The sequence below is a fragment of the Adelges cooleyi genome, unplaced genomic scaffold, assembly GCF_023614345.1.
Source record: "Adelges cooleyi isolate 19-005CV unplaced genomic scaffold, UGA_ACOO_1.1 ACOO_flye_CR_arks_rails_tigmint_CR_PRNA_167, whole genome shotgun sequence".
NCBI lineage: Eukaryota > Metazoa > Arthropoda > Insecta > Hemiptera > Adelgidae > Adelges > Adelges cooleyi.
In genome coordinates this window covers 2,115,997-2,141,105 of record NW_026095824.1, presented here as the reverse complement: position 1 = coordinate 2,141,105, position 25,109 = coordinate 2,115,997, and the positions used below count along the sequence as shown (strand labels likewise).

General features: G+C 35.0%; 3 protein-coding genes across 5 annotated transcripts; all 3 read right to left on the bottom strand.

Annotated features, from left to right (window-relative positions):
* Positions 1-284: 284 nt before the first annotated feature.
* On the bottom strand, positions 285-11,956 carry LOC126832838 (probable serine/threonine-protein kinase yakA). 2 transcript variants are annotated; one of them, XM_050563843.1, is made up of 5 exons: positions 11,496-11,956; positions 3,711-4,077; positions 1,992-2,544; positions 990-1,393; positions 285-564 (listed from the first exon to the last, which is right to left on the bottom strand). In XM_050563843.1, exons 2-5 carry the CDS (start codon positions 4,010-4,012, stop codon positions 492-494), a joined length of 1,332 nt encoding a protein of 443 aa, XP_050419800.1. In that variant the 5' UTR covers positions 4,013-4,077; positions 11,496-11,956; the 3' UTR covers positions 285-491. The 2 variants fall into 2 exon arrangements, with proteins under 2 accessions (XP_050419800.1, XP_050419801.1); XM_050563844.1 differs by lacking the exon at positions 11,496-11,956 and adding an exon at positions 11,248-11,460.
* A 1,866-nt stretch (positions 11,957-13,822) lies between these two features.
* Positions 13,823-15,837, bottom strand: LOC126832801 (nocturnin-like). Its single transcript, XM_050563756.1, has 2 exons — positions 15,588-15,837; positions 13,823-15,144 (listed from the first exon to the last, which is right to left on the bottom strand). Exons 1-2 carry the CDS (start codon positions 15,655-15,657, stop codon positions 14,117-14,119), a joined length of 1,098 nt encoding a protein of 365 aa, XP_050419713.1. The 5' UTR covers positions 15,658-15,837; the 3' UTR covers positions 13,823-14,116.
* A 3,021-nt stretch (positions 15,838-18,858) lies between these two features.
* On the bottom strand, positions 18,859-22,664 carry LOC126832802 (nocturnin-like). Of its 2 annotated transcripts, none has more exons than XM_050563758.1 (2): positions 22,613-22,664; positions 18,859-20,011 (listed from the first exon to the last, which is right to left on the bottom strand). In XM_050563758.1, exon 2 carries the CDS (start codon positions 19,974-19,976, stop codon positions 19,002-19,004), a length of 975 nt encoding a protein of 324 aa, XP_050419715.1. In that variant the 5' UTR covers positions 19,977-20,011; positions 22,613-22,664; the 3' UTR covers positions 18,859-19,001. The 2 variants fall into 2 exon arrangements, with proteins under 2 accessions (XP_050419715.1, XP_050419714.1); XM_050563757.1 differs by lacking the exon at positions 22,613-22,664 and adding an exon at positions 20,595-20,766.
* Positions 22,665-25,109: the final 2,445 nt, after the last annotated feature.

Sequence of the window (25,109 nt, the reverse complement as noted above, 5' to 3'; positions counted from 1 at the left end):
AATATCTTTAAAAGGAATTACCTAAAACCGGTTATCGACCAGTCAACATTTTCAGCGAATTATTCTTAGTTTAATCATCCTGTATAACTAGTCGGGTAATTGGTATCTTGTACCACTTTTACTGAATGGATAGAAACACTATTACACCTATCAGATGTAAATTACAGTTTTCTCATTGGACCCTTTTTCGCGTGTCGTCTTGTGCCTACGCCCTACTCCCAATTGAAGTACGCTAATAAGTGTAAGGTTTATCGAATATAACATTATTCGTTATCGCCATGACGTTTGGTTTGTCAAAATAGTATATTCAACAGTTGAAACGTGTAACGTTTACGAAACAAATTAGTTACAAAAAAAAAAACAAGTTTATAAATATTTATATGTACAATCGTTATAGCGTGGAAAATAATTTGTTTTGTACAGCAGATGGGTCGATATTTAACGATGGCCCATTTTCGTGTTGATAGCATGGCCTGCGAAACGGAAGCCTTTTAAGGGTGGGGTGCACGGTTGTTGTGGAACACCCTGTTGTCTTCTCGTCTCCACCACGGCACGCCGTCGATTCTGCAAAGGGAAACGTACATAATATTAGTGTTGAGCGATAAATGTAGACAAAAACGCTCGGTTTGTCAAGCAGTAGGTACATAACCATTTATGCCTATCGATTCGTGGACAGCCGCTTTACTCACTCCTCGCTCTAAATGCTCAATCAATTCGATCATAACGCAATATCAATTCCATCGTAGTATGTACTAAGTATCATACCACATGTAAGTAACTAGAGTGGTAAAATTCGATGAAAATCCTTACTTTCTCTCTTACTAGATGATGTATTATGTTGTCTTTATCTACTATCCGTCCACGAGTCAACGGGTCAACGGGTAGACCGTGTCTTGAGCTTTTTTTACTGACTAAGAGTACTCAGCACTAGACTCCAATACATATTGCATATTATAATGCAGTGTTGGAATGTTCAATTTGGAACTCACTGTTGTTGCACGCTGGCCGAGTCGTATTGGTTGGTGTAGGCGGACTCGTTGTCCCTTTGGCCGACATACTGATAAACGTGTCCTTGGTATTGCCTCCTCAACGTGTCGGTGCCACCGTCGACGATCATCATGTTCTGAAGGGGTATCGTTTCGGACGGAGTGGTCGCCGGCTGAGACGAGTTCACCAAAACAGCACTGGCGCCCATAGTCCTATGACGACCGTTGAGCTGCCGGTGCCGTTTCCGTCGGTCGGCGTCTTGCCTCACCCTACACTGGACGGCCAACAGGAACGCGCTCACGGGTAACACGAGACAGCCAATGTATAGGAACCGCGGATCTCTGGTCGACACTATGGCCGACATGATCAACATAAAACCGACGGTAATGCCCGAAAAATAAAATATCTGCAAAAAAAAAATAAATAAAAGCCAAAAATTAATTTTGCGCGGTACACACTACGGTAGAATAATTTAAACAGAGATAGTGTAATATAATCATCGGACATCGAGCTGTAGAAAAACAAAACTACTAGTCGACCGAGTACCGACTCCCATTTTTTTTTAGATCCTCGCGAGTTGTGGTTTGATCGTTCGGTCAACCGACCTGAGTTCCGAGACGTATACACTGGACCTCATACAGAGATTTCGAAGATGTGAGATGTAAGATATGTAGAGCCAATCGACGTGGGCGATACCACGATGCACGTGTCGGGAGTTTAGTGGTAGAAGGTTATTACGTTAAACAACAACTTCATTAAAAGTATTCCTCGAGACTTGTTATTTATAATTTAGAACATACGTGTAAACTGTAAAGTGAGCACGACAGAACCAGCAAATTGTAGTAAATGAATATTTTATAATGACGATTCGGTTTCTATTGCTTACTTACGCAATAGCCAACAATATATATTTTGGTAAGTCATCAAATCTCCTGTCAGCACTTTAAATTGCCGACACAAAATGCCTACATACCTACCTACTAGATAATTCTAATTTGACTTACCAATAGACAAAAATGACAGAAATTCTCGAACCTCGGACACCGACCACCGCAAGCGTCAACGGCAACGTCGCAAGCGGGCATGATGGCCGTAGGCTGATGCCTTAGGACCATGGCGGGCGCGACTGACGGCTGATGCCGGACGGCGGCGGGACAGGTGGCGGTCAACGAAGCTGAGTTCTGAGGCGGCAACGGAGGTACGAACTGAGGAGGCAAAGCAGCGGACTGCGGAGGCGGCGGCGGTGACGGTACGATGGGCGCCGTGGGCTGTTGCAGAATAAAGTGATTGGGCGGCGGCGGTTCGGACCAACCGGCCATAGGATGTTGACTGAACTTGTTACCGGCCGTGGTCACCGACGACAGAGCGTCCGGGTCGGACGTGCTGGCGCCCCCTTTGTGACTGCGGGTCTTGGCGATTTGCCGTTGGCTGCCGTACACCCTGTGCTTGGACCGGCGGTACTGCTGTTGCTGGCGGTGGTGATTGCCAGGGAAACCCTTTTCGTTGGAACTATTCGTCGACGACCCCGGCGAGTGTCTATCCACGCTCCAAGCGTTCCTAAAATTTACAGCGACAAATTATATTAACATATATATATATATATTTAATACTATAATAACCGTCAACGCCATAACAATAACGCTGATAAAATAATTCCGTTTCGAGTATAATAATAACGTATTAAAGTGCAAAACGGACTTAGAAAAATGCCATTACACGCAACATCTTGGCATACTCGCAACTGCAAATGCCGTTTAAATGCGCATTGAGGCATTAACTTCTTGGCGGTTTAACTTCCTACATAATATAGCACATAACGTGATTCAAAGCTTGTCTGAATACTAAAATATGCGACATGCGTCCTTAGAATTTACTATAAAATTCAGCGCCATCCCAGTTTGTACTATGTGACATTCCTTTCGGGGTATTGTATTTGATGTCATGAATGATGACAAAAATGCGATGTCTTAAAGGGAAATAATAGGTCTGGGAAATTTTTTTCATACACCCGTTACATTATCAATTATCATGTATCTGTCATACTTCGGGTTGGACGTTCTGTCCAAAATATGCTTCGAGTAATTTAATATTTTCATTTGTTGGACATAGGTAGTTGTATGCAAATTTCAGAATGTGAACTTGCGTTAACGATAATATTCTAAACACATCGCGTGTTATGGTGTTGTCGGTGCGAACGCGTATGATTAGTATAAAATATTTGCTCACATCGATTTCGTGAAAATCTCAAGTCTGTGCGAGCGATCCGGGCGGTGTTATATTGACGGTCATTAATCGTATATGCCGACAACAACCGGAATTAACACGATTAATTAGTACTAACGCACCGAGCAGTCACGTCGATAAAAAATTGTATTTTAAACACACCGTGGGATTTATATTTTTACCGTGTGCAACGCGCGTCCGGGTCAATGTATATTTGTACACGGCTGCAATAACAAACAAGACAAGACAAATTTGCTCAGGGCGCCGCCGGTCACTTAACGGTATTTGATTGCCAAAAGAAACAAATATAATAAGTATTAATTTTTCTAAAACGGTATCAAACATATTATATTATACTCGAGTCGGTGCGAGGTGTCATCGCATAAAAATTTGTCTGGGTAATAACAGAGTCCAAAATATAGTAGACTAATCATTAAACTTATCAATTTTACTGTTCAACCCCCGGCATTGAGTCTTAAGATTTGATTAAAGAGGCTGACCTGGGCAAGGAGTGGTGGTGGTGATTCTGCATACGCGGCATGGTACCGTGAACGTTGGGTAGTTGCATGCCCGAGTACTGCTGGTGATGAGCGTTGTGCTGCTGCAGGTGGTACGATTGCTGCTGCTGTTGGTGTTGTTGTTGTTGCTGCTGCTGCTGCTGCTGCTGCTGTTGCTGCAGCTGATGATGTTGCGATTGCAACGTACGTCCATTGTAAGTGTTGTTGCCGTGCGGCGGCGGTAACTTGGGGTAAGCGCCCGGTTCCGGACCGTATTGTTTAGCGCGACCATGCCTTGATGACATGGCGCATCAACATGTCGGCAGACTCAGTTCGCTCAGCACGCTTCCAATCCAATGTCACATAGTACCTGCGGATAAGAATAATTTATGTTTAGTGTACCTACATGACTACTTTGGGCTTGTTAGGTTAATCTTAAGACAAACAGATAGTATACATTGTAACACAAAATACAAGTGGCTAAAAGCTAAACAGTACATTCGAAGATTTCAGAGTTAAACCAGAGAATAAAGTGGACTACCGACTAAAAACGCGACTAATGTGTACATGGAGTGGGCGAAGAAATAAATATGGACAGAGAAAGCGTGGAAAAACATTAGGTCGGCGTTCACCAACCTTGGTCGGCCGCAATAAACAAAGGCGATTGATTATACAAGTGTACATTGAGTTTGTAAAGCAAACTGTAGCAGACTACTATTTAAATACAAATTGTAAACAGTGGTTAAACAGTTTGACCTTCTAATTTACACGGTTTGACGCACACCGGTACCACAGTTTTAAATAAATTCAATGCCCCTAACATTATTATTAAGCGACCAAATTATGATTGCCGTTGATCGACCACGCGAACGGTTAACGTATCGCATGCCAAAAGAAAAAACCCAAAAATAAATCTTTGCTCTTTACTCTGGCCCTGCCGTCGCCCGAAATAGTAACGATGCAGCTTATCTGCTATCGGTAAAGCGGTCACTTAAAATATAACTTTATATCAAAATACAGTCTCGTCTAAAACGACTTTGTATTACCGACTAACCGTTGCATTCAACATTATATAATATGGATATATACACACATTACTGAAGCGTCGAAATACCTACCTAGTTAAAATTATTATCAGATCGTTTGGGAGGTCGCTGTCGTTGAGGTTTTTTTTTTCTTGTTAAAACCACAACCCCTTTTTCTTAAAAACAACATTTCCTACTCAGACCTCTAATCGAGCGTCGACCGAAAAGCAAACATATTAAATTATATAGTTTTAGGGTCACGCCCCCAATTGGAGTGTAAAATAAACAACTATTTTCCAGGGTGTGATTTCGCTATTAACAGTGGCCGTGATTACATATTATATGACCCCGTTAATATTGCTCTTAATAACCACCCAGAATTGGGTTGTATCAGAATGAACGCGCTTTGCCTTTGTTTTTTTAACTCTATTACTTTCGACATGTTCGTACGAAAATAATATACCTAAGCTACATAATAGGTAATAACCTACATCGTTGCGGCGCCGGAAAGGTCTAGGGTGATGATATTTTATTAATTTCGATTTGTCACGGTTCACGGGCTACGTACAATATTACATACACTATATCGGATTCCGAAATAGGCGCGGCTCCTCCGTCGTTTGTTGGGGGTGTTTTTGTGCACAAAACACATGACTCTAGAGCCAATTCCGTTTGGTATATACTATGCACTACCGGTTGCGCACGTCTAAACCACATATGCGTGCCAAAATAATAACGATATGCGCTTCTACAAGTATAACCGTGAATTATTGCACGAGTTCGAGTACCGAGATTTCGTATGTCTCATGCCGGAGTCGATAAAAGGACACGAGACGGACGATAAACAACAATACCACGTGGCTACTCATACGTTTAGTAGTGTAATCATCTAAACCGCGCAGGTAATTTTGAAAAACAAACCAGCTACAGCGGCGTGCAATACATACAATAGAAACTATTTGGTCAACTGTGTTCCACATAATATTGTGTGACGCACACAAGCCGTGTCCGACCAGGAAAACTATGCGCTCTTGTCGTCTTTAACGTTTATAATTATTGATCGCGATCACTGTTGCTGTTATTTTGGGTGCACGACGATCATGTGTAGGCGCTCGTGACTTCTTATTTAAATCGAAACAGATCATTCATCGCGGCGACCGAGGCGGCCACGGTGGAAAGCGCTTAAACAAAAAAGTTTTCAGTGTAAAAAAAAAAAAATAATCACGAGCCCACGTCTTGCCCGGCTCTAATTTAAGAGCACAATAATAACGCGCTGGCACCTACATTATTATTATCGTTATTGTTATATATAGTACATAGTACACGTTTGGCGGCGGCGGCGGACGATTAAACGGTCCATTAAATATATTTTTTTTAAAACGCAGAGATCGTTATCCCGCCGTTAACGTTGTGTATTAGTTATTACACTAAGAACAGATCACCAGAACCACGGTTTTGGTATTTTCCTCGCGCCTCTCCACTTACCGGGTATACATTTTGGATTCATTCCGAGTGTACTTAGTAGCGAAAACAATTACTTACACCTACAACACCGCAGCCAATACATGCATGGCTGGCCGAAGATCAAGTCTGAGGCAGCTGTTGTGTGTGTGGCTCTCGCGTTGTGTGAACGCCGCCTGACGCGTTGTTCGGCGAGCCCGCCGGAACACACGGAACCAAAAAAACCGGTTAGGTCCGCTGGCAAACCTATAATTTATCAATCCTCACATGTTTCCCTTAACTAGACGACTACGGCCGGGGTTATAAAATACGGGAACAACTACTCGCGGTGACTTCGACCCGGACCGGCTAACGAGCGCCCAATGCAAACAATCTTTATCTCTGCTCTCTCTGTCTCTGTCTCTCTCTCTTTAGCTCTTCCTTTACTCGCACACACTTCAATGTATGTTATGTTGATTCCACGCACGAATAATAATAATAATAATAATAATAATGGTAATATTTAAATCGATTGTAATAAAAACGACCAAGACGTTGTTTTCTCTCGGCCCTCAGACGTTTCATCGGTGCCGCCTCGTTGCCCCTCCTTCTCCTTGTCACCACCGCCGCTCGCGACCAAAACTTGCCCCCCCTCCCCAAATCCCATATCTCCTAGTCTAATCATCTACTCGCCGTGTGTTTCTTTAAGGCAAAGCCGCCGCCACCGCCGCCGCCTCAGCCCCATCACCGGCAGCACGCTTGTTCGCCCATAGGCTGTATACGCATTATGTAATATCTAAGACATAAAACCATATCTACGATACGGACATGTCCAGAGGAAGAGCGTTACGGGGTTCTGGAATTTCACGTGTATGCCACCGGATGTGATCGAGAGGCGGCCGCGATTTGAACTCGACCGACGATGTACTACAACAAGGGCGAATGAGAAAGAGATAGACAGGTTAGGTATTGGCTACCCTGTTTATCCTGGACAACAGTTTTTTAAACATTCAATAATATATTACATAGTTGTGTGTACCAAACATTCTCACGTTTGGTGAATTAGGGAAAATTATAATAAAAAAAAAAACATGGTAGAAAATTGGACAGGTGGTTGAGAACGAAATGGTGTCCGTTTGAGTTTCGACCCTCCTATTGAAAAAACTGAAAGCAAAAACGGATTGCTGCAATAAAAAAGAAGCAATAACCGATTAAAAAAGGGAAAATTGTTTTTTTTTCTTTACTAGTCTTGTTAACAATACAAATTGATTTCATACTGAACACCTGTTTTATGAAGCTCGCGATAACCGGGCTTAAGTGTTCACTGGTTTAGTATTTAAATTGAAGTGGCTACGCGCAAAAAAACATGGGTATAATATTTAATACAATGAATAATACATTTTTAATTGAATATGATTTGATTTTTTTCTTCAAAACGCCAAAGAAAAAAAATCTAAATCTAAATTATTAACGACATTACAGTATGTTATTTTTCTATATATCAAAGGTTAGCCCTCCACGAAGTAGAATCCTGGCTGCGCCACCAATAACAATATGATCACAATAAAATCTGAACAAGAAAAAGATCACCGCTATACATATATCACAAAATATTATACAATACACATTTTATTTTGTGTCTAAAACAAAAGCAGTTTTTGTAGATAAAAAAACGCCGGCTACCTACTAGTGCAGATTTTTCGGTGCAAAGATTTCATCTATAATTGGCTATTGTAGAATAATAGAAACCCAAAATAACGTACACGGGTAAGTCCTTAATAAGACGGCGTTTCGGGAGCGGCCGGAGGAAAAACAAAAATGAAGAAAAAAAACATTTCTATTGCACCACACAACTCTGTAATGATCAATGTGTTCACGGATGTCTCTGCAGACAATATTCGGAACGAATCCGATCACAATACGTTTAAGTAACAATAATAGTTGACTATAGGAAAACACGTACGGATACATATATGATTTTTTATTTTTTTGGATTCCTTAGAATTTAGAAACGCGAAACCCGTGAAGCATAAAAAATAGTCAAGAGTCATAGTTTTACAAAAACATAATAAATGTGCGCTTATCGCATCGCATTACCTCTCACGCGCCTTAGCCATCAAATCGGATTTTTTAAAAAATACAAGTACAAAGAAAAGGCAAGAGTACACATCATAATGTGTAGATTTGAACGCGGCGGCTAGGAGGAGTTCTATCAAATATAATAATATTGCAGTACGTTGGTACAAAATATATAATGTGACGAAAAAGATTCTCCTACTGCGAAGGAGGAACACATATAAACAGTCTTAAATAATAAGAACGCTTAAAAAATGATTCGTCCGAATTAAAAAAAAAAAAAATGCTTGACGTTAGAGCGTGTCAAATTTGAAAAAAACCTTTTTAATCAGTTTTAGGATTTGATCTCGTTGTTCGCTTTTTTTGTTTTACTAAAGACGTTTTCCTGTTCGTCTGACTGGTTTTTTGACAATCTTAATATCCGCACTAATGTTATCACGTTTCGTCACTATTCATTATATTTGACCGTAAAGACAAGAGAGCAGAGTTTTCAGCCATAGTTGGCTGCGTCGTGTCACAGGCCGTTTCAAATTAACCGCGAGCCGGTCGACCGAACGGTTAACTTGTATAGCTAATTGTTCTTGTTATTATTGTCCAGACGAGAACCGCCGGTCAGGCAATTAACGACGAATTAAGACCGACAAATGAGTTTTGGTCACGCCCACCATAACAAGCGTGTTCTAATTTGTTGAGAAAAACGTGCGACGGACACAAATTTGATCGTTTCCCTTGGGTTTAAGTACCTATACGCTACACAAAAACACATTCCGTCATCCACTGGATAAACACAGTGCGCACTTGCCGCAAGTCCTCAAGCGATTCGGACGTTGACATACCACGACGATAAAGAACGGTTTTAAAAAACTGACTTTTGGATAAAGAGGGCGTTCTAAGACGACTATGACACTGCGGTCTGCAACATACTTTATATTATTTTCATCTCTTTCAAGTCTGTCTCTAATTACCACGAACGTTTTCGTCCGAAACGAGTCCGACATACCGTCGATTCTACAACAACAATACTAGTAATTAACATTTAAATAGTCAATCACTCCAGCGGTTTCCCGTTAAACCGACGATTCCTCGTCTATCTGTGTATTAAACACTACTGAGTATACATAGTTTTTTTTTTTTTTTATAATATTGAAATTCCTAGGAAACCCAATCGGGACGACATTGATAAACGTTTAGTCGCAGTACTCGTCGCACGATAACACAATATTATTGGCAAAGATCCTTTAATGGAAAAAATATTACCTCAAAACAATATTATGATTTGGGCGGGTTATAATGAAATTCTATAAGACTGTGGCCCCGCACCATAAAAACCATATTTGTTTATTTAACATCATATAAAACCAGCTATACCAAGAGATCACTTGCGACCAGTATGACTGATGGAACTGTGAAACGAACATAACTTCAAATTAGTAATAGTGTTTTTTTTTTTATAAAGGTGAGGTGGCAAAATCGTCGATATAAAGAACATATATTATATGCAATAGCTCCCCGATCGGACAGCAACACACAATGATTGACACAATCAGCGGACAGACTTGTACAATAATAGTAACAACTAATAAGTAATAACCGTCCACGATCCGTCGATAATAATTCTTTTCGGTGTTGTTATTACTATTCTATTATAAATATAATTTGTATCCGACACGATTCGGTTCGCACGATTTCCCTCCGGTGGAATTCCAATCCGGTGGTGCTATAATTCCTTGGGGGCATTGCAGAGGATTTCAGGAAACAAAAACTACTAGGTTCCCTTTGTATTATGCGTATGTGCGTACCAGACACAAGTAGTAGCAGTGGCGGCGCACACGTGGACAAAGAATTCCTGTACAAGAAAATCACGATGGCAAAACATCTGGAAAAAGGTGTCCCATTCTATTATATTATTCTTATATATTGTGCGCATCGAATGCACAAAATCCCTGACTACCATTTCTTTGGCGCACAGGCCGAGTAGTGAACTCACTCTTTGTGTGAAGGACAAAATATTTTAAGGGCCTCGACCAAATGTCTTTTGTGCCCGGCCGGAGTGTACGAAATTCGATTTCCAACGGTCACCCGACCATAGTTTGTGCACACAATTGAATACACTCGTGGTTGTAGCCCACAGAAACGGACTGGAAGCTATAACAACTAACAAGAGACTACATTCTTTCATATGGCCACATGCTTAATATTATAATTTATCATAACCTCCAACGAGCTAGCCCACTGCAGATCTTCTTCTACGCCATATCCTACACGAACGAGTGATCTAACCTTGCGTTCACCCTCCAACCCCTGCTATCGTAATGGAATTAGTCATTTGAGAAACAACATAATACAAGTGAAGGGTTTTGACAAAATGAGATTTTGGCGGAATTTGATTCTCCTCGGGTGTGAACTACTTTAGTAACTGTTCCCATTCGTATGCACTTAAATCGTGTTACAACAAAACGTCCAATAATAGTAATAATATCAATTGCTCTGATATATTAGTCGTCGTTTTTCACTTGACTCAAAGGCACAGTAAAAGCAAAAATAACAAGCATGTCGATACTGGAGGTCAGGGTCCGAGCAAGCGTGCGCTTGAACGTTATCATGTAATGATTACACTAGGCGAATGAAAAAACAATTAGTTTAATCGGAAACCAGCGGTTTTTTTTTTGCCTTTTAATATTTTGTTATGCGAGTAACCTGAACAGCAACAGCTCCTCCTCTTTGAACAATTTACAATACACCGGTCCATATGATATACAGTAGGTTTTATATTTTACAAGCAGGATGATGCTGGCGAAGTTCGCACAAACTGCAAACACAATAATTACAGCCTATACATAGAATAACCTCACGTGAACTCTTTAGTGAGCGGGTACCCGTAATAACAACAATAATAATTGTGATACTCTTACCGCCGGTCCATATGAATAATTGCTATCAACGTGTGGAGAGCAAAAAACAAAAAAAAATTGTAATAATAATATATAATGATAACAAACCGCGTGCATTCGAATGAGACACGGTCGTGACGGTCGATCCGAATACAACACACTGGCGACACGGTCGAATTTGGGCAATAACTCGGATTCCTTTACAAAAGGGCAACGCGACCGGTTGTGTGTAAAACATTTTCCGGGCCCAAACGACAGAAGCCCATTTTATTAATTGCCGATATTTCCAAGTACAATAATAGGTAAGTGTAATAATAATAATAATATTATGTGCACGCGCTGTGTTAATAATCTACCTCGGACGGACGTGACATAAACGCAGACCAACAGCTATGACGGGTAATATCCGATGTGGTGTGCAAGTGTATGTATTATCCCAGCGGACGTTTTGAAAAAACAAAAGCGATTTTTTATTTTTTATTTTACAAACTGTACGCGAAAAAAACAATAATAAAACCACACGCGCGCACTTCGGGTAATTTCAGGCGAGACGACCGGCAAACGCGTCCTGTCGGTCGGGCGGCCGGCGGTACGTATGAGAGAGAGATCGGAATTCCGTCGGTTGTTCGCACACACTCACAAAACTACTACTCACAACACATGCTTAGTCGGCGGCGGCGGCCGAACACGAAGTCGGCGGTAGTTTCGTGTGCCTTTCGGTGTACACTGTCGGGCCTCATACATGCACGTATGTCGTTGTATTATACTACACGGCCGCCGTTGCAGTTGTAGCGTTGTGTTGTATACATATAGTAGGTAGACGTGTAGGTATACTGGCCATAATACGGGCTTTGTGTAGTGCTGTGTGGTAAAAAAAAAAAAAAAAACTAGGAAGGGGGTGGGGGCAAGGCGGCGAGAGTAGAGGGAGAACGGACGCAAAACCGACCGGCAATAACAACAACAATAATAACACACACACACGGGTTAACGGACGTGGCGTGTTCACCCAGAGGCCGCGCGAGCAACAGGTGTGAGACCCAATCGGAAAAACGGAAAACCTATTTGTGAAAAATTCAATAGCCGTATATTGTAATACATGCATGTATACACGTGGCTAATAGCCTCGTGCACACTGTGTACAAATGTCGGTGGAAGCCAGAGATTAGCGGGTTTCGATTTACACATGCATAACATGTCGTGTCGGGTACCTACTGTACACACAATATTATTATAGTGTTATACGTATTCACGCGTCGTTTCTGTACAATTTTAAGGAAACGTACACCTGCGCAAACCGTTGCCGTCATTATCTATTTACATGACCCACAGCAAAAGTGTCAGAATTGTCCCCGTTTTTTAGGTTCATCGAGATCGAAATTTCCCGATCTATACACTATGGTCTAGCTTACACGGCGTTTGGACCCTTAACGACGAGTCCGTACATTTAAATTGATAAATATTTTATTTTTCTCCAGTAAATTGTACGTTTTGTGACTAAATACACTTTTGCTCTGGGCTACAGGGCATATAGTTCACCTAGTGACCTCATTTTGTGTTGCTACACTTCATTCACAATAGCAAATAATAATAATTAAATATCAAAAATGGAAATTTGACTTTGTCATCGATAAAAAATGTTTGATTTTTTTAATAAATATGTGTAAAAGAATCCTAGAAAAAATTAATTTTACATTTTGTAATATTATGAAAAATAAAACAGGCTTAAGAATCAATTACACATAACATAAAATTGTTTAAGAGTATAACTTAAAACATAACCCAAGAAAATATCGTGTGAATACATTTTAATATATTTTTTGAACTCTTGCGGTTACTTTAAAAATTATGTTTATTGGAATAAATCCCAGAATACTTAACTTCGATACTCAATACACAAAATTAAATACACACAAAATCTGCCAATCCGATAAGGAAAATATTATTATTATACTATCCACTTCATTCTCATTCCTAACGTTGTGCTAGAATATTTGTATACTAGCACTTCGTTATAATTTACATACTAAAATAGAATCGGAATTGGCAAGAGTTTTACGTTTACTGGTCTGTTAGAAAATAACTAAATAACTTTTTAATTACACATTTTTATCTAAGCGAAGCTCATACACAAGTTTATCATGTTTTACTTTAAAACCAGCTATAACGTGGCCAAACTATTACAATTTGTAACCTCCTGACAGACAGCATCATTTAAATTTGAGATATTTATACATTTTTTATTATACTGCAAAACGACGATCGGATAAAATGAAAAATACCCTAATGTATAATGCGTTCAATATATGATTTATAACGAGTTTATGAAACATTTTAATTTTTTTAAATATCATTCAATATAGCGTTATAAACATGTTTTTTAAAAAATAAAATAAGAAAAAAGTGTTGTGACGGTACATTTAATAAATTCTACAATAATATGTATAACTATTCTTATTAACCACTAAAAAAAAAGTTTCTCCGTAATGTTACATTTTATGTTTATTAGCTATTATTATTGAAAATGTATTTATTATTAAATTACTGGAAGATAGCCCAATGGTAAACGACTACAATGATATTATTCTAATAATTGTAGATAATAAAATATCATTGACAATAGAATAAATACTCGTACATTTTTAAAATATTTATTATTATTTACAGTCATATGCTGCGAGTCCAAGCGGAATTGCGTGTTTTAGGTTTTTTTAAATGAAGAATCAAGAATTAAAATATTACTTCATTAGCCCGATTGATTTCTGTGATAATTATTTATACTCAAACTCTTAAAGCCACGTGCCGACTTTATAAAAAGTAATAATTAATACAGTAATAATGAAAAAAAAAAATTTAATTAAATTGATAAGTAATACTAAGTTGTGTATCGGAGTTTCAAAAACAAATAAAATACAAATCAATATCCATAATATATGCTTAAAAAAATATATAATAATACCATATAAACAAGAATATTTCGTTAATTTTCGTTAAAGAAAAAATCAGCAATTAAAGAGAAGTGATCGGAAGGGTAGACAAACGAGGGAGTTCTGTCTTCGTGAACATTTTCTTCTTTTGGCATGGCCAATATGCTTCTAATAGTTAGGTATTCTGGAGTGTAAAATATGTAATCAAGAGTTTCTTTACATTCACCTTCACGCTGCCTTATCTTCCATGACGTAAAATCTGGCTCTCCACCGGGTTCATTGTATGCGCTATTCAATTTGAATTCAGGATAACTGCACATAGTTTCATATACGGGTTCATAAGGTTCAGCGTTGAAATCGCCAGTTATAATAGTGGGACAGTTTTTAGCATGTTCAGATACAAAACTCAACAGATCTTTGCCTTGATTGTTTCTTAAACATGCCTCCTTTTCACCTTTTTGTGATTTGAGATGAGCGGTGGCAACACAGAACCTGTTTCCCGAAACTTTATCTATTAGTACGACTAATAACGCCACCTGTCGACTAGGACACTCTTCAGTTGATAAATGATAAAAGTCGTATTCGAATTTTTCGTGGAACTCATACTTGTTATTATTGTAAAATATTGCACACCCATCTGGTCCATTATTATCAGGCATTGCAATAGCAGGCGAACGCGGTTTGGGTTGAAATATACCAGTATATGACTGCGTGGCTAAAGCTCTATTAAAGAAATCAAAATGATCGACTTCTTGTAAGCACATAACATCGGGTTCATGTGTCAACATTTCCTCGAGTAGTGAACACCGCCGGTTATTCCATTCCAACGCTTCAAGAGGGCACCGACAAAAGTTATCCATATTTTGGCCTAAGGCTTGCGATAGAATATTCCATTGTAACACCCTTACTGTATTTTTAGTCGAGTTTCTCGAAAGATCCCAATCAACGTATTCTCTTCGGATGCCATGCCTTCCAACATTGCCATGTTCGTTGATATCATAACAATAATTCAACAACGAATCTTTACTGTTCATTTCAGGTGTGAATTCCAAATTTGAATCTTGTCGATCTAGTCCGGGGACTGCGATGAAAAATTAAGTATTAACTAATCATAATATCATCTATATACATATTATGTATATTAGGTTATCCCTTATTTTGGATTTTTTCGAAATGTTATGCTCCCAAGGTCTCAAATTACTCTGCTGGGTAAAGTAAAAAAGGTCCCAAAAGTTTTACTGCTCTAACTCAATATTTACCCATGCCTGTAAGACGGCTGTTATTTCCCATTTAAATGACACGGGTTTATCACGCTTTTTTAAAATACTTTTGCGCGCATTACTCTACTGCAGTCCACCTCCCGTCATATACATTAAAAACAATTATCCAAAATTGGTCATCAAAAACGTTTAAAAACAAAAAATTGAAAATAAAAACGATTTGAATAACTAATAATAATATTTTTTTAATTTCAAAGTCCAAAATAAGGATAATTAATACAATGTAATTAGATCAATATAATACCTGGCCGAAGTGTTCCTTGAGCAATGATCAGTTTTGCAATAATAATAAACACAATTTCTTGTAAAATCATTATTAGTGGTGGGTAAATGAAATATTGTTAAAAAATATAAATCGTTGCGACAGTTAGTATCTATTATATTTCATGTGCGAACGATAGCCGGTGATATGTATGTATATGAATGTTGCTGTAAGCTTCTTTCTTCCTATATTGACTTCTTCAAAGTTAGAGTTTATTTAGACCTACGTGTTTATTCTATGCCGATATTATTCTAAATGACACATCTTTATTTTGTATATTTTACACAGTTGCGTTGTTTGTGTATATATTACACACTATATTGTTGTAATTAAAATACAGTGTGCATCTATTCAAGTAGTATCTCTTGATTGTTAGATGAAAAAATTGTTTTTTTCCTTGCGTTTTCTTCATATCAAGATATTCTTTAGGACTTTTTTTTTGTCGGTTATTCGGTAAAAATAATTACCTTTGAAAAGTGTATAACACTTATTTAAGTAGGTATCGCTAAGAAATCGATTACAATTTTCTCCTAAAACTAATACTATTATTTAATTATTATATTTGATTAGAGAGCTATTTTGGCTCAAACTCTTTAGTTTTTAGTAAGTTACATATTAATAATAATAATAATAATAATAATTTATTTATTTACGGAAATAAATTCCAATTACAAAAATATTGTGTAATGACAGTTTGTGTTAAGTGTAAGTGTATTATGGGTTACAAGTAATGTGAATATATAAATAAGATAAAACAAAAGAAAAAAAAAAGTATATATATATATACAAATATTAAATAGCTATTTAGGTATTTAAACTTAAAGATAATATATAATAATAACATGATACAAATAAAACAGTTATATTGTGAGTATAGTAGATTATAAATGTGGGTAGAGGAAATAGAAGAGAAAAAAATATGATAACAAAAAGCAGAGAAATAAAAGATTAGTAGATCAAGTATTAGACAAATTAAATAAGGTAGTATTGAATAAATCTAAGTCTTTATTTGAATTCCCTGCAGACATAAGTATATTTGCAGGGGTATATAGCATATCGTTTGAGGAGGTAGAGGAAAGATAAAAAGTAGAATTATTTCTGGAATTAGATTGGTTTACTCTAAAATTTAAACGTTCGATTATTTCGGGGCAGTCCATATTATTGTGTAATAGTTTGTATAAAAATGTACAGTTTAAGATATTAAATATTTTATTTAGGGACATTATTCTAAAGAGATTACAAGCAGTATCATACCCAGTATGAGGAGTTCTTTTATAATGATATTTATATGATAGGTATCTTAAGAAATTATTCTGGACAGTAGATAGACTATGGTTTTGGATAATATTATTAGTGCGCCAAATTAAAGAGGCGTAGTCAAAGTTAGAACGAACTAGCGTAAAGTACAGGATATTTAGGGCTGATTCATCGTAAAAATCCTTACACATACGTTTTATTAAGCCAAGTTTCTTGTAGGATTTGTTTCTTATATAATTAACATGAAATTTGAATGAAAGTTTTGTGTCGAAAAAAACACCTAGGTCTTTAATTACATTATTACGTGTTAAATTGGAATTATTTAATTTGTAATCAAAAAGTAATGTATTTTTTTTTTTAAAGAAAATGAGATTACAGCACATTTATCAATATTCAAAGACATATAATTTTCAACACACCATTGATAAAGTCATATTGCAGTTGTAATGCATCATTAGTACATTTAATATTCTTGTAGATTTTTGTGTCATCCGCAAGTAAAAGACAATTTGAATGTCTTAAAATTTTATTAATGTCATTTATGAATATTGAGAATAGTAAGGGTGATAAGTGATCACCCTGAGGAACGCCGGATAAGATATTAATTTGGTCTGAAATATAATTTTCATATTTTACGGCTTGAGTGCGGCACTAAAGTTGATATTATTATTTTAGGTACGTTAAATTAGAAATAAATAAATAACCATACATTTTGAATAAATGAAATGGAAAACCCTGATCTAATTTATTGTACCTTATAGGCTCATATTGTCTAGGAAACCATGGTGCTTTTTACCCTGTAGAAATATTTCTGATACACATGTAACGTGAAAAATAACTAAAATAGTTGATATTTGGTTAACGAACAACTTACCAGACGTTTAAAAAGATATAGTATATATAGTCGTAATATAGTAGTAATATAGTAAACCCATTTTTTTGCCCACAAAATATTAAGTAAATTTAAGTAACTTAAAAATTGAAAATTAGATAAACATCGTATTTGTTTATAAATGTCGTTCATAAAAACAATTAACAACTATTATTGTAATAACTAATATATAATAAGAGTCCTATTATAATAATATTCTGAGAACAGTTAAAAATTCAGGTAAAGGTCTTTAAACTGCAGGTATAATATTACATAAAACGAAAAAACCCCAAGGTAAAGGGGGGGGGATAGGTGAATTTATGTTGGAGACTATTTTCGGAAATATCAAATTGATATTTTTTGTAGCTTTCAACTCGATTGAAAATTGAAAGAACGTCAATTTTTTTAAGGTCTTATGGGTGAAGAAATTATTAATTTTTTAGCTTTTGTCCTCTTTTAGTATCAATCGCATTATTTTTTTCATCGATTGAGAGTAGAAATACTCCTCAAAGAAATAAGATCATATATAATTTTATATAGGCGAAGCTCATACGCAACTCTATCACGTTTTACTTTAAAACTAGTTATAACGTGGCCAAGCTATTACAACTTCTAACCTCCTAACAGACAGCATCATTTAAATCTGAGATATTTATAGCTGTTTTTATTACACAGCAAAACGACGATCGCATAAAATAAAAAATACCCTAATGTATAATGCGCCCAATATATTGTTTGTAACGAGTTTATGAAACATTGTTTTTTTAATTTTCATTCAATATAGCGATATAAACATGTTATTTAAATATAAAACAAGAAACAAGTGTTGTGTCGGTACATTTATTAAATTCTAGAATAATATGTATAACTGTTATTATTGCAATCGACATTTTCTTAATAACTACTAAAAAATAGATTCTCTATAATATTACATTTTATGTTTATTAGTTATAATTATTAAATTACTGGCAGATAGCCCAATGGTAAACGATTACAATGATATTATTTATAAATTACGAAATAGAGTAAAAGCAGTCACAATATTTAGGATGTTGGATTGTGTTAAAAAAAAAATAATTTGTATCAAAGAGTTAATACTGTGATTTATACATAAAATGTGTGATAATTAAAGCCTGATGACCACACAAAAATATTATAGTAACACTAAGTTGTGTATCGGAGTTTCAAAAACAAATAAAATACAAATCAATATCCATAATATATGCTTAAAAAATATATAATAATACCATATAAACAAGACTATTTCTTTAAGTTTCGTTAAAGAAAAAATCAGCAATTAAAGAGAAGTGATCGGAAGGGTACAATAAAGAGGGAGTTCTGTCTTTGTGAACATTTTCTTCTTTTGGCATGGCCAATATGCTTCTAATAGTTAGGTATTCTGGAGTGTAAAATATGTAATCAAGAGTTTCTTTACAATCGCCTTCACGCTGCCTTATCTTCCATGACGTAAATTTTGGCTCTTCACCGGGTTCTTTGTATGCGCTATTCAATTTGAATTCAGGATAACTGCACATAGTTTCATATACGGGTTCATAAGGTGCAGCGTTGAAATCGCCAGTTATAATAGTGGGACAGTTTTTAGCATGTTCAGATACAAAACTCAACAGATCTTTGCCTTGATTGTTTCTTAAACATGCCTCCTTTCCACCTTTACGTGATTTGAGATGAGCGGTGGCAACACAGAACTTGTTTCCCGAAACTTTATCTATTAGTACGACTAATAACGCCACCTGTGCACTACGACAATTACTAGTTGATAAATGATAAAAATTATGTTCAAATTTTTCGTGGAACTCATACTTGTTATTATTGTAAAATATTGCACACCCATCTGGTCCATTATTATCAGGCATTGCAATAGCAGGCGAACGCGGTTTGGGTTGAAATATACCAGTATATGACTGCGTGGCTAAAGCTCTATTAAAGAAATCAAAATGATCGACTTCTTGTAAGCACATAACATCGGGTTCATGTGTCAACATTTCCTCGAGTAGTGCACATCGCCGGTTATTCCATTCCAACGCTTCAAGCGGACACCGATAAAAGTTATCCATATTTTGGCCTAAGGCTTGTGATAGAATATTCCATTGTAACACTCTTACATTTTTTTTGGTTGACTTTCTCGAATGATCCCAATTAATGGTCTGTCTTTTTATGCCAATTATATTAACTTGTTCGCTGTTATCATAACAATAATTCAACAACAATTCTTTACTGTTCATTTCAGGTGTGAATACCAAAGTTTTATCTTGTCGATCTGGTCCAATAAACAGGCATTAACTATATATTATGTATATTAGGTTATCCATTATTTTGGATTTTTTCGAAATGTTATGCCCCCAAGATGTCAAATTACTCTGTTGGGTAAAATAAAAAAGGTCCTAAAAGTTTCCCATTTATATGACACGGGACTATCGAGACTTTTTAAAAATATTTTTCGAATAATTATTTTTGTAATTGTTCGAATAATATTTTATGCGACTTGTTCCAAACATATTATTCGAATAATTTCAAATTTAATTATTTGAATAAAATATTATTCGAATAATTTTTAATAGTTTGTTCATTTTTCAAGTATTATTTTTAAATATTATTTTTTATAAATCAAATAAACAGGGTGTTTCACAAAGGCATGAAAAATGAAACAACTTTTGTTAAAGTGAATATTTTTTAGATTCTTATGGGATGCCTTAGCAACAAAGAAAAACCGTATCGTTTGTTGGTAATCGCATCACTTGAGAATGGCTGGACCGATTTGGCTCATATTTTTTAACCTGTTCTTAATCGTCCAAAATAAGGGAAACCTTAATGAATATAATAAAATTTGATCAATATAATACCTGGCCGAAGTGTTCCTTGAGCAATGATGATATTTGCAATAATAATAAACACAATTTCTTGTAAAATCATTATTAGTGGTGGGTAAATGATATATTGTTAAAAAATATAAATCGTTGCGACCATAAGTTAAATTATATTTCATGTGCGAACGCTACCCAGTGATATCTACGAATGTTGCTGTAAGCTTATTTCTTTGTATATGACTTCTTTAAAATTCTGTTTTATTTAGACCTACGTGTTTTTTCTATGGCGATATATTATTCTAAGTACCACAATTTTATTTTATGTATTTTACGCACTTGCGTTGTACGTTTATGTTTTACACATATTTTTTTTTTTTTTGTAATAAATAAGTTAAAATACAGTGTGCATCTATTCAAGTAGTATCTCTTGATTGTTAGATGAAAAAATTGTTTTTTTCCTTGCGTGTTCTTCATATCAAGATATTCTTTAGAACTTTTTTTTTGTCGGTTATTCGGTAAAAATAATTACCTTTGAAAAGTGTATAACACTTATATAAGTATCGGTAAGAAATCGATTACAATTGCCACCTAAAACTTATACTAATTATTAATTTTTGTATTTAATTAGACATTTGATTCTATTTTGGTTCTAACTCTATGCTTTCAGTTGGTTAGTAAGTTACCTAGTATTTCAAGTACGTTAAATTAGAATCAAATAAATAACTATACATTTTGGATAAATGAAATGGAAAAACCATGTTCTAATTTGTTGTACCTTGCAGTCATAATGCCTAGGAAACCATGGTGCTTGAACCAGCTTTACCCTGTATAAATATTTCTGATACAGATGTAACGAGAAAAATAACTAAAATAGTTGATATTTTGTTGGAGCAACTTGCCAGACCTTCAAAAAGATAATAAAGTAAAGCCATTTTTTTAACCCACAAAATATTAAGTAAATTTAAGTAACTTAAAAATTTTAAATTAGAGAAACATCGTATTATTTAATATATGTCGTCCATATAAACAATTAACAATTATTATTGTAATAATTACTTATAATAATATTCTGAGAACAGTTTAAAATTCAGGTAAAAGTCTGTAAACTGCAGGTATAATATTACAAAAACGAAAAAACCTGAGGGAATGGGGGAGGATATTGAATTTATGTTAGAGACTATTTTCGGATAGAGACATATCAAATAAATATTTTTTATAAGTTTCGACTCCGTCCAATAATTTTTTTCGGGAAGATATTGAGTGAAAATTGATAGTTGAAAGAACGTCAAATTTTTTAAAGGTCTTATGGGTGAAGAAATGATTATTTTTTTAGCTTTTGTCCTCTTTTAGTATCAATCGCATTATTTTTTTTATCGATTGGGAGTAGAAATACTACTCAAAGAAATAGGATCAGCGGATAGGATCATACATAGTTTTATATAAGCGAAGCTCATACGCAACTCAATCATGTTTTACTTTAAAACTAGTTACAAAAGTTAACGTGGGAATAGACAAACAAATCAATACATTCGAATTGAAACTAAAAAGTAAGCCTGGAACTGGTTTTACGCCTTGTTTTACAAAACTATGCATAATACTGTTTTTTTAATAAATTTTGATTATTATAATGACAACTATTTATATTAATATATACTATGTAATCCATGTATTTTTTTGTAAAAATCTGATTAAAATGGTCATTTGCAGATTTATAATCCGATTTAACGAATACCACAAATATATTTTTCTGGTATTTTATCTAGTAATTTAAATCTGTATTGAATTAGGCTGTACGATAAAATAAATTTAATCATTTCTTATGTGAACACATAAAATCGTAAACGACCGAGTGCTCTGTGCTTGCTCACTGACAAATAACCAATAGGTGGTAAAATTGTTGTCACAAATACTAGATAACACAACCAGAACGTTTACGAGAGGCCCTATCAACGTACACACAAGCAGAAAAACACATTTGGATTTCTCAACAAAAAAAAACTATGTTATTTTAAATAATACAAACCAACCTTTGTAATTTATCATAGTAATCTTACCTTACTGTATAAATTATTGTAATTTATCTAATTTTGTAGCTAATGACCCAAGAAGTCATGGCTTAGTTGTAATAATAATTTTAAAAAATACATTTTACCGTCTACTTTATTATTTTGGAAAAGCAGTAACAAACATTTCAAACAGTTATCGATGAGATGTTTTACATTATAAAATAACTATTACACTAGTCCTTATAATCCTTATCGGATCGATTTATCGTAATTATTATTAAATGTCGCTAATGACACGTAGAATATGTAAATAAAGTTTCTTCGTTACATGAGAAAAAACTTAAGTTTAACGACCTTATTAAAAACATAATAGTTGTCATGTGTTTTCCGCTGATTATGTCCGAGAGTTCAATGGCTTGTGTTAATGCCATCGAATTGGTAATTACTAATTATAAATAATAAATAAAAATAAGATACTGTCAATTTGTTAAGCCATTCGTGATTGTATTCAGTACAGAATAATAGTATTGATACCTTCACTAAAAATATAAAGACTTTATTGGTTATGACATTTTTGGGAGAACTAATTCCAGTTTTCCTAAAAAACATCAATTTTATTTATATTGGAAAAGGTTTATCAAATTCCTTGAAAATTACCCGGTAAATTATTTTATTTAAAAATGGGTCAACTACCGTTCCAATATCAAGTGACGATTTAAGATCCTTTAATTCTTATGGCGAGGTACAATAGAACGTTTAAGAATCGTTTATCTATTATGCTTTCCTAGAACCACATTTTTACATATTTTTACACATTAACCATACAAACAATCACAACAGAAATGGTAACTTATGTGTGAACGTCAAAACTTTGTAGGTAGGCCTATCCGACTTGCCCTTTAAACACGGCACTGATTGGAATACTAATAAATCTTTATCTTTAATCCGATCGATTAGAAAAATTATTTATCAACGCACAAGTCAAGCGCGCGGAAACGTCTATGCGCTTTCCGGTTCTATAAAATTATACATTAATTGGTATGTATGTATATATTATACAATAATAGTATGTACAATGAAGTGTAAAGGGTGTACGTGGACGCATATCAGAATATTATGTAATTAGTCATCGTGACGAGGCGCATTTTCTATGTTTAGAAATCCTTTTTAACCCATTACTAGCCGCTCGATAGATTTACCGATACACCTTAAATCTGTTTATAGAGTGGGTTAGATTTGTTTTAAAAAAAATATATGCTGACGAAGTCTCAAGATCTCAATCGAGTTGTTTGTCAAAAATCAAAAAATGCACGCACTAGAAATAACAACGAAATGTACATAGTACACTATAAGTAATTCGACTATATTTTGTCTACAATGTTTCTGCAATTTGTTTATATTTTGATTTTTTAAATATATTTTATTTACCATAATTTCCTTATAAATTAGTTGTCCATATATTTACATGGTATAAAAATGTTAAATTCGTGTTTCAAGTGCTGTACACTAAAGTGGTTTACCTCTGGTCCGTTCAATTTGTATAAATATGTAAAATAAGCTCATGTGTTACATACATTGTGAAACCGTTTCAGCTATTGTTCCTTTTTGATTTGTCAGCTATTCGGATGTAGTTGAAAATAATCCCAAATAACTGTCGAATATCTAATGATGTGATTGTAACATGCGGGCCAGCCTACAAACACATGCGCACTAATTGTAAAACAAGAAGGGTCTCGCCTGTCGTTACATAATATTAAAAACACATAGGCAAAAACATATAAACTAGGGTTAAGTCGACTAATACATACTATGTATTATTTATGTTTTATTATGGTATTTGGCCATAAGATTCATTAAAAAAAACAAAATATTAATAATAACTATAAGCGTTATTTAAAAATGTAACAATTAAAGTGTTATATTTTATAGTATTTTTAAAAAAAAAATCTATATTAAAGAAGTTATAAATATAGGAAAGTTTAGCTTAAGACAGCTTTATCTCCTTAACAGTATTTATGATACCATGCTAAATCATATAAACATGTAGCAAATCGACCAATATAGACCAGGAATTGGCTAGATAATTTAGAATGTAAACAATCATGTAAGTATTATAGTACTACTATTAAAGTTTATTACTTTACATTGGTCGTGTAAAGTAATAAGATTATATAGTTAATGACTAATACATTGACTGTTATATTGTTTTTAGCCCAATTCGAATAATATGTTCTGTGCACCGTCGTTCTTGGGTACATTTGAGTGTTATATTATCGAATAGTTATTTGCCTTCTGTTGTTAAGCTTCGAAAAACATACATAATCGGATGAGTCACTGGGATCTGGGAATCATAGCAACAAATCTTACTTTTATTTGTACAAGCTTATAATGTAGGCATAGTTATCTTCTAAAAACAACAACAGTTTTGCCAACATTGACGTTTATTTACACAATTGTACATCAATTAAATCAAATTAAAATATTAGAAAAATGTATTATTATTAATAATAAAAAATTGTAGTTATATAGTACTCATATAATAGTC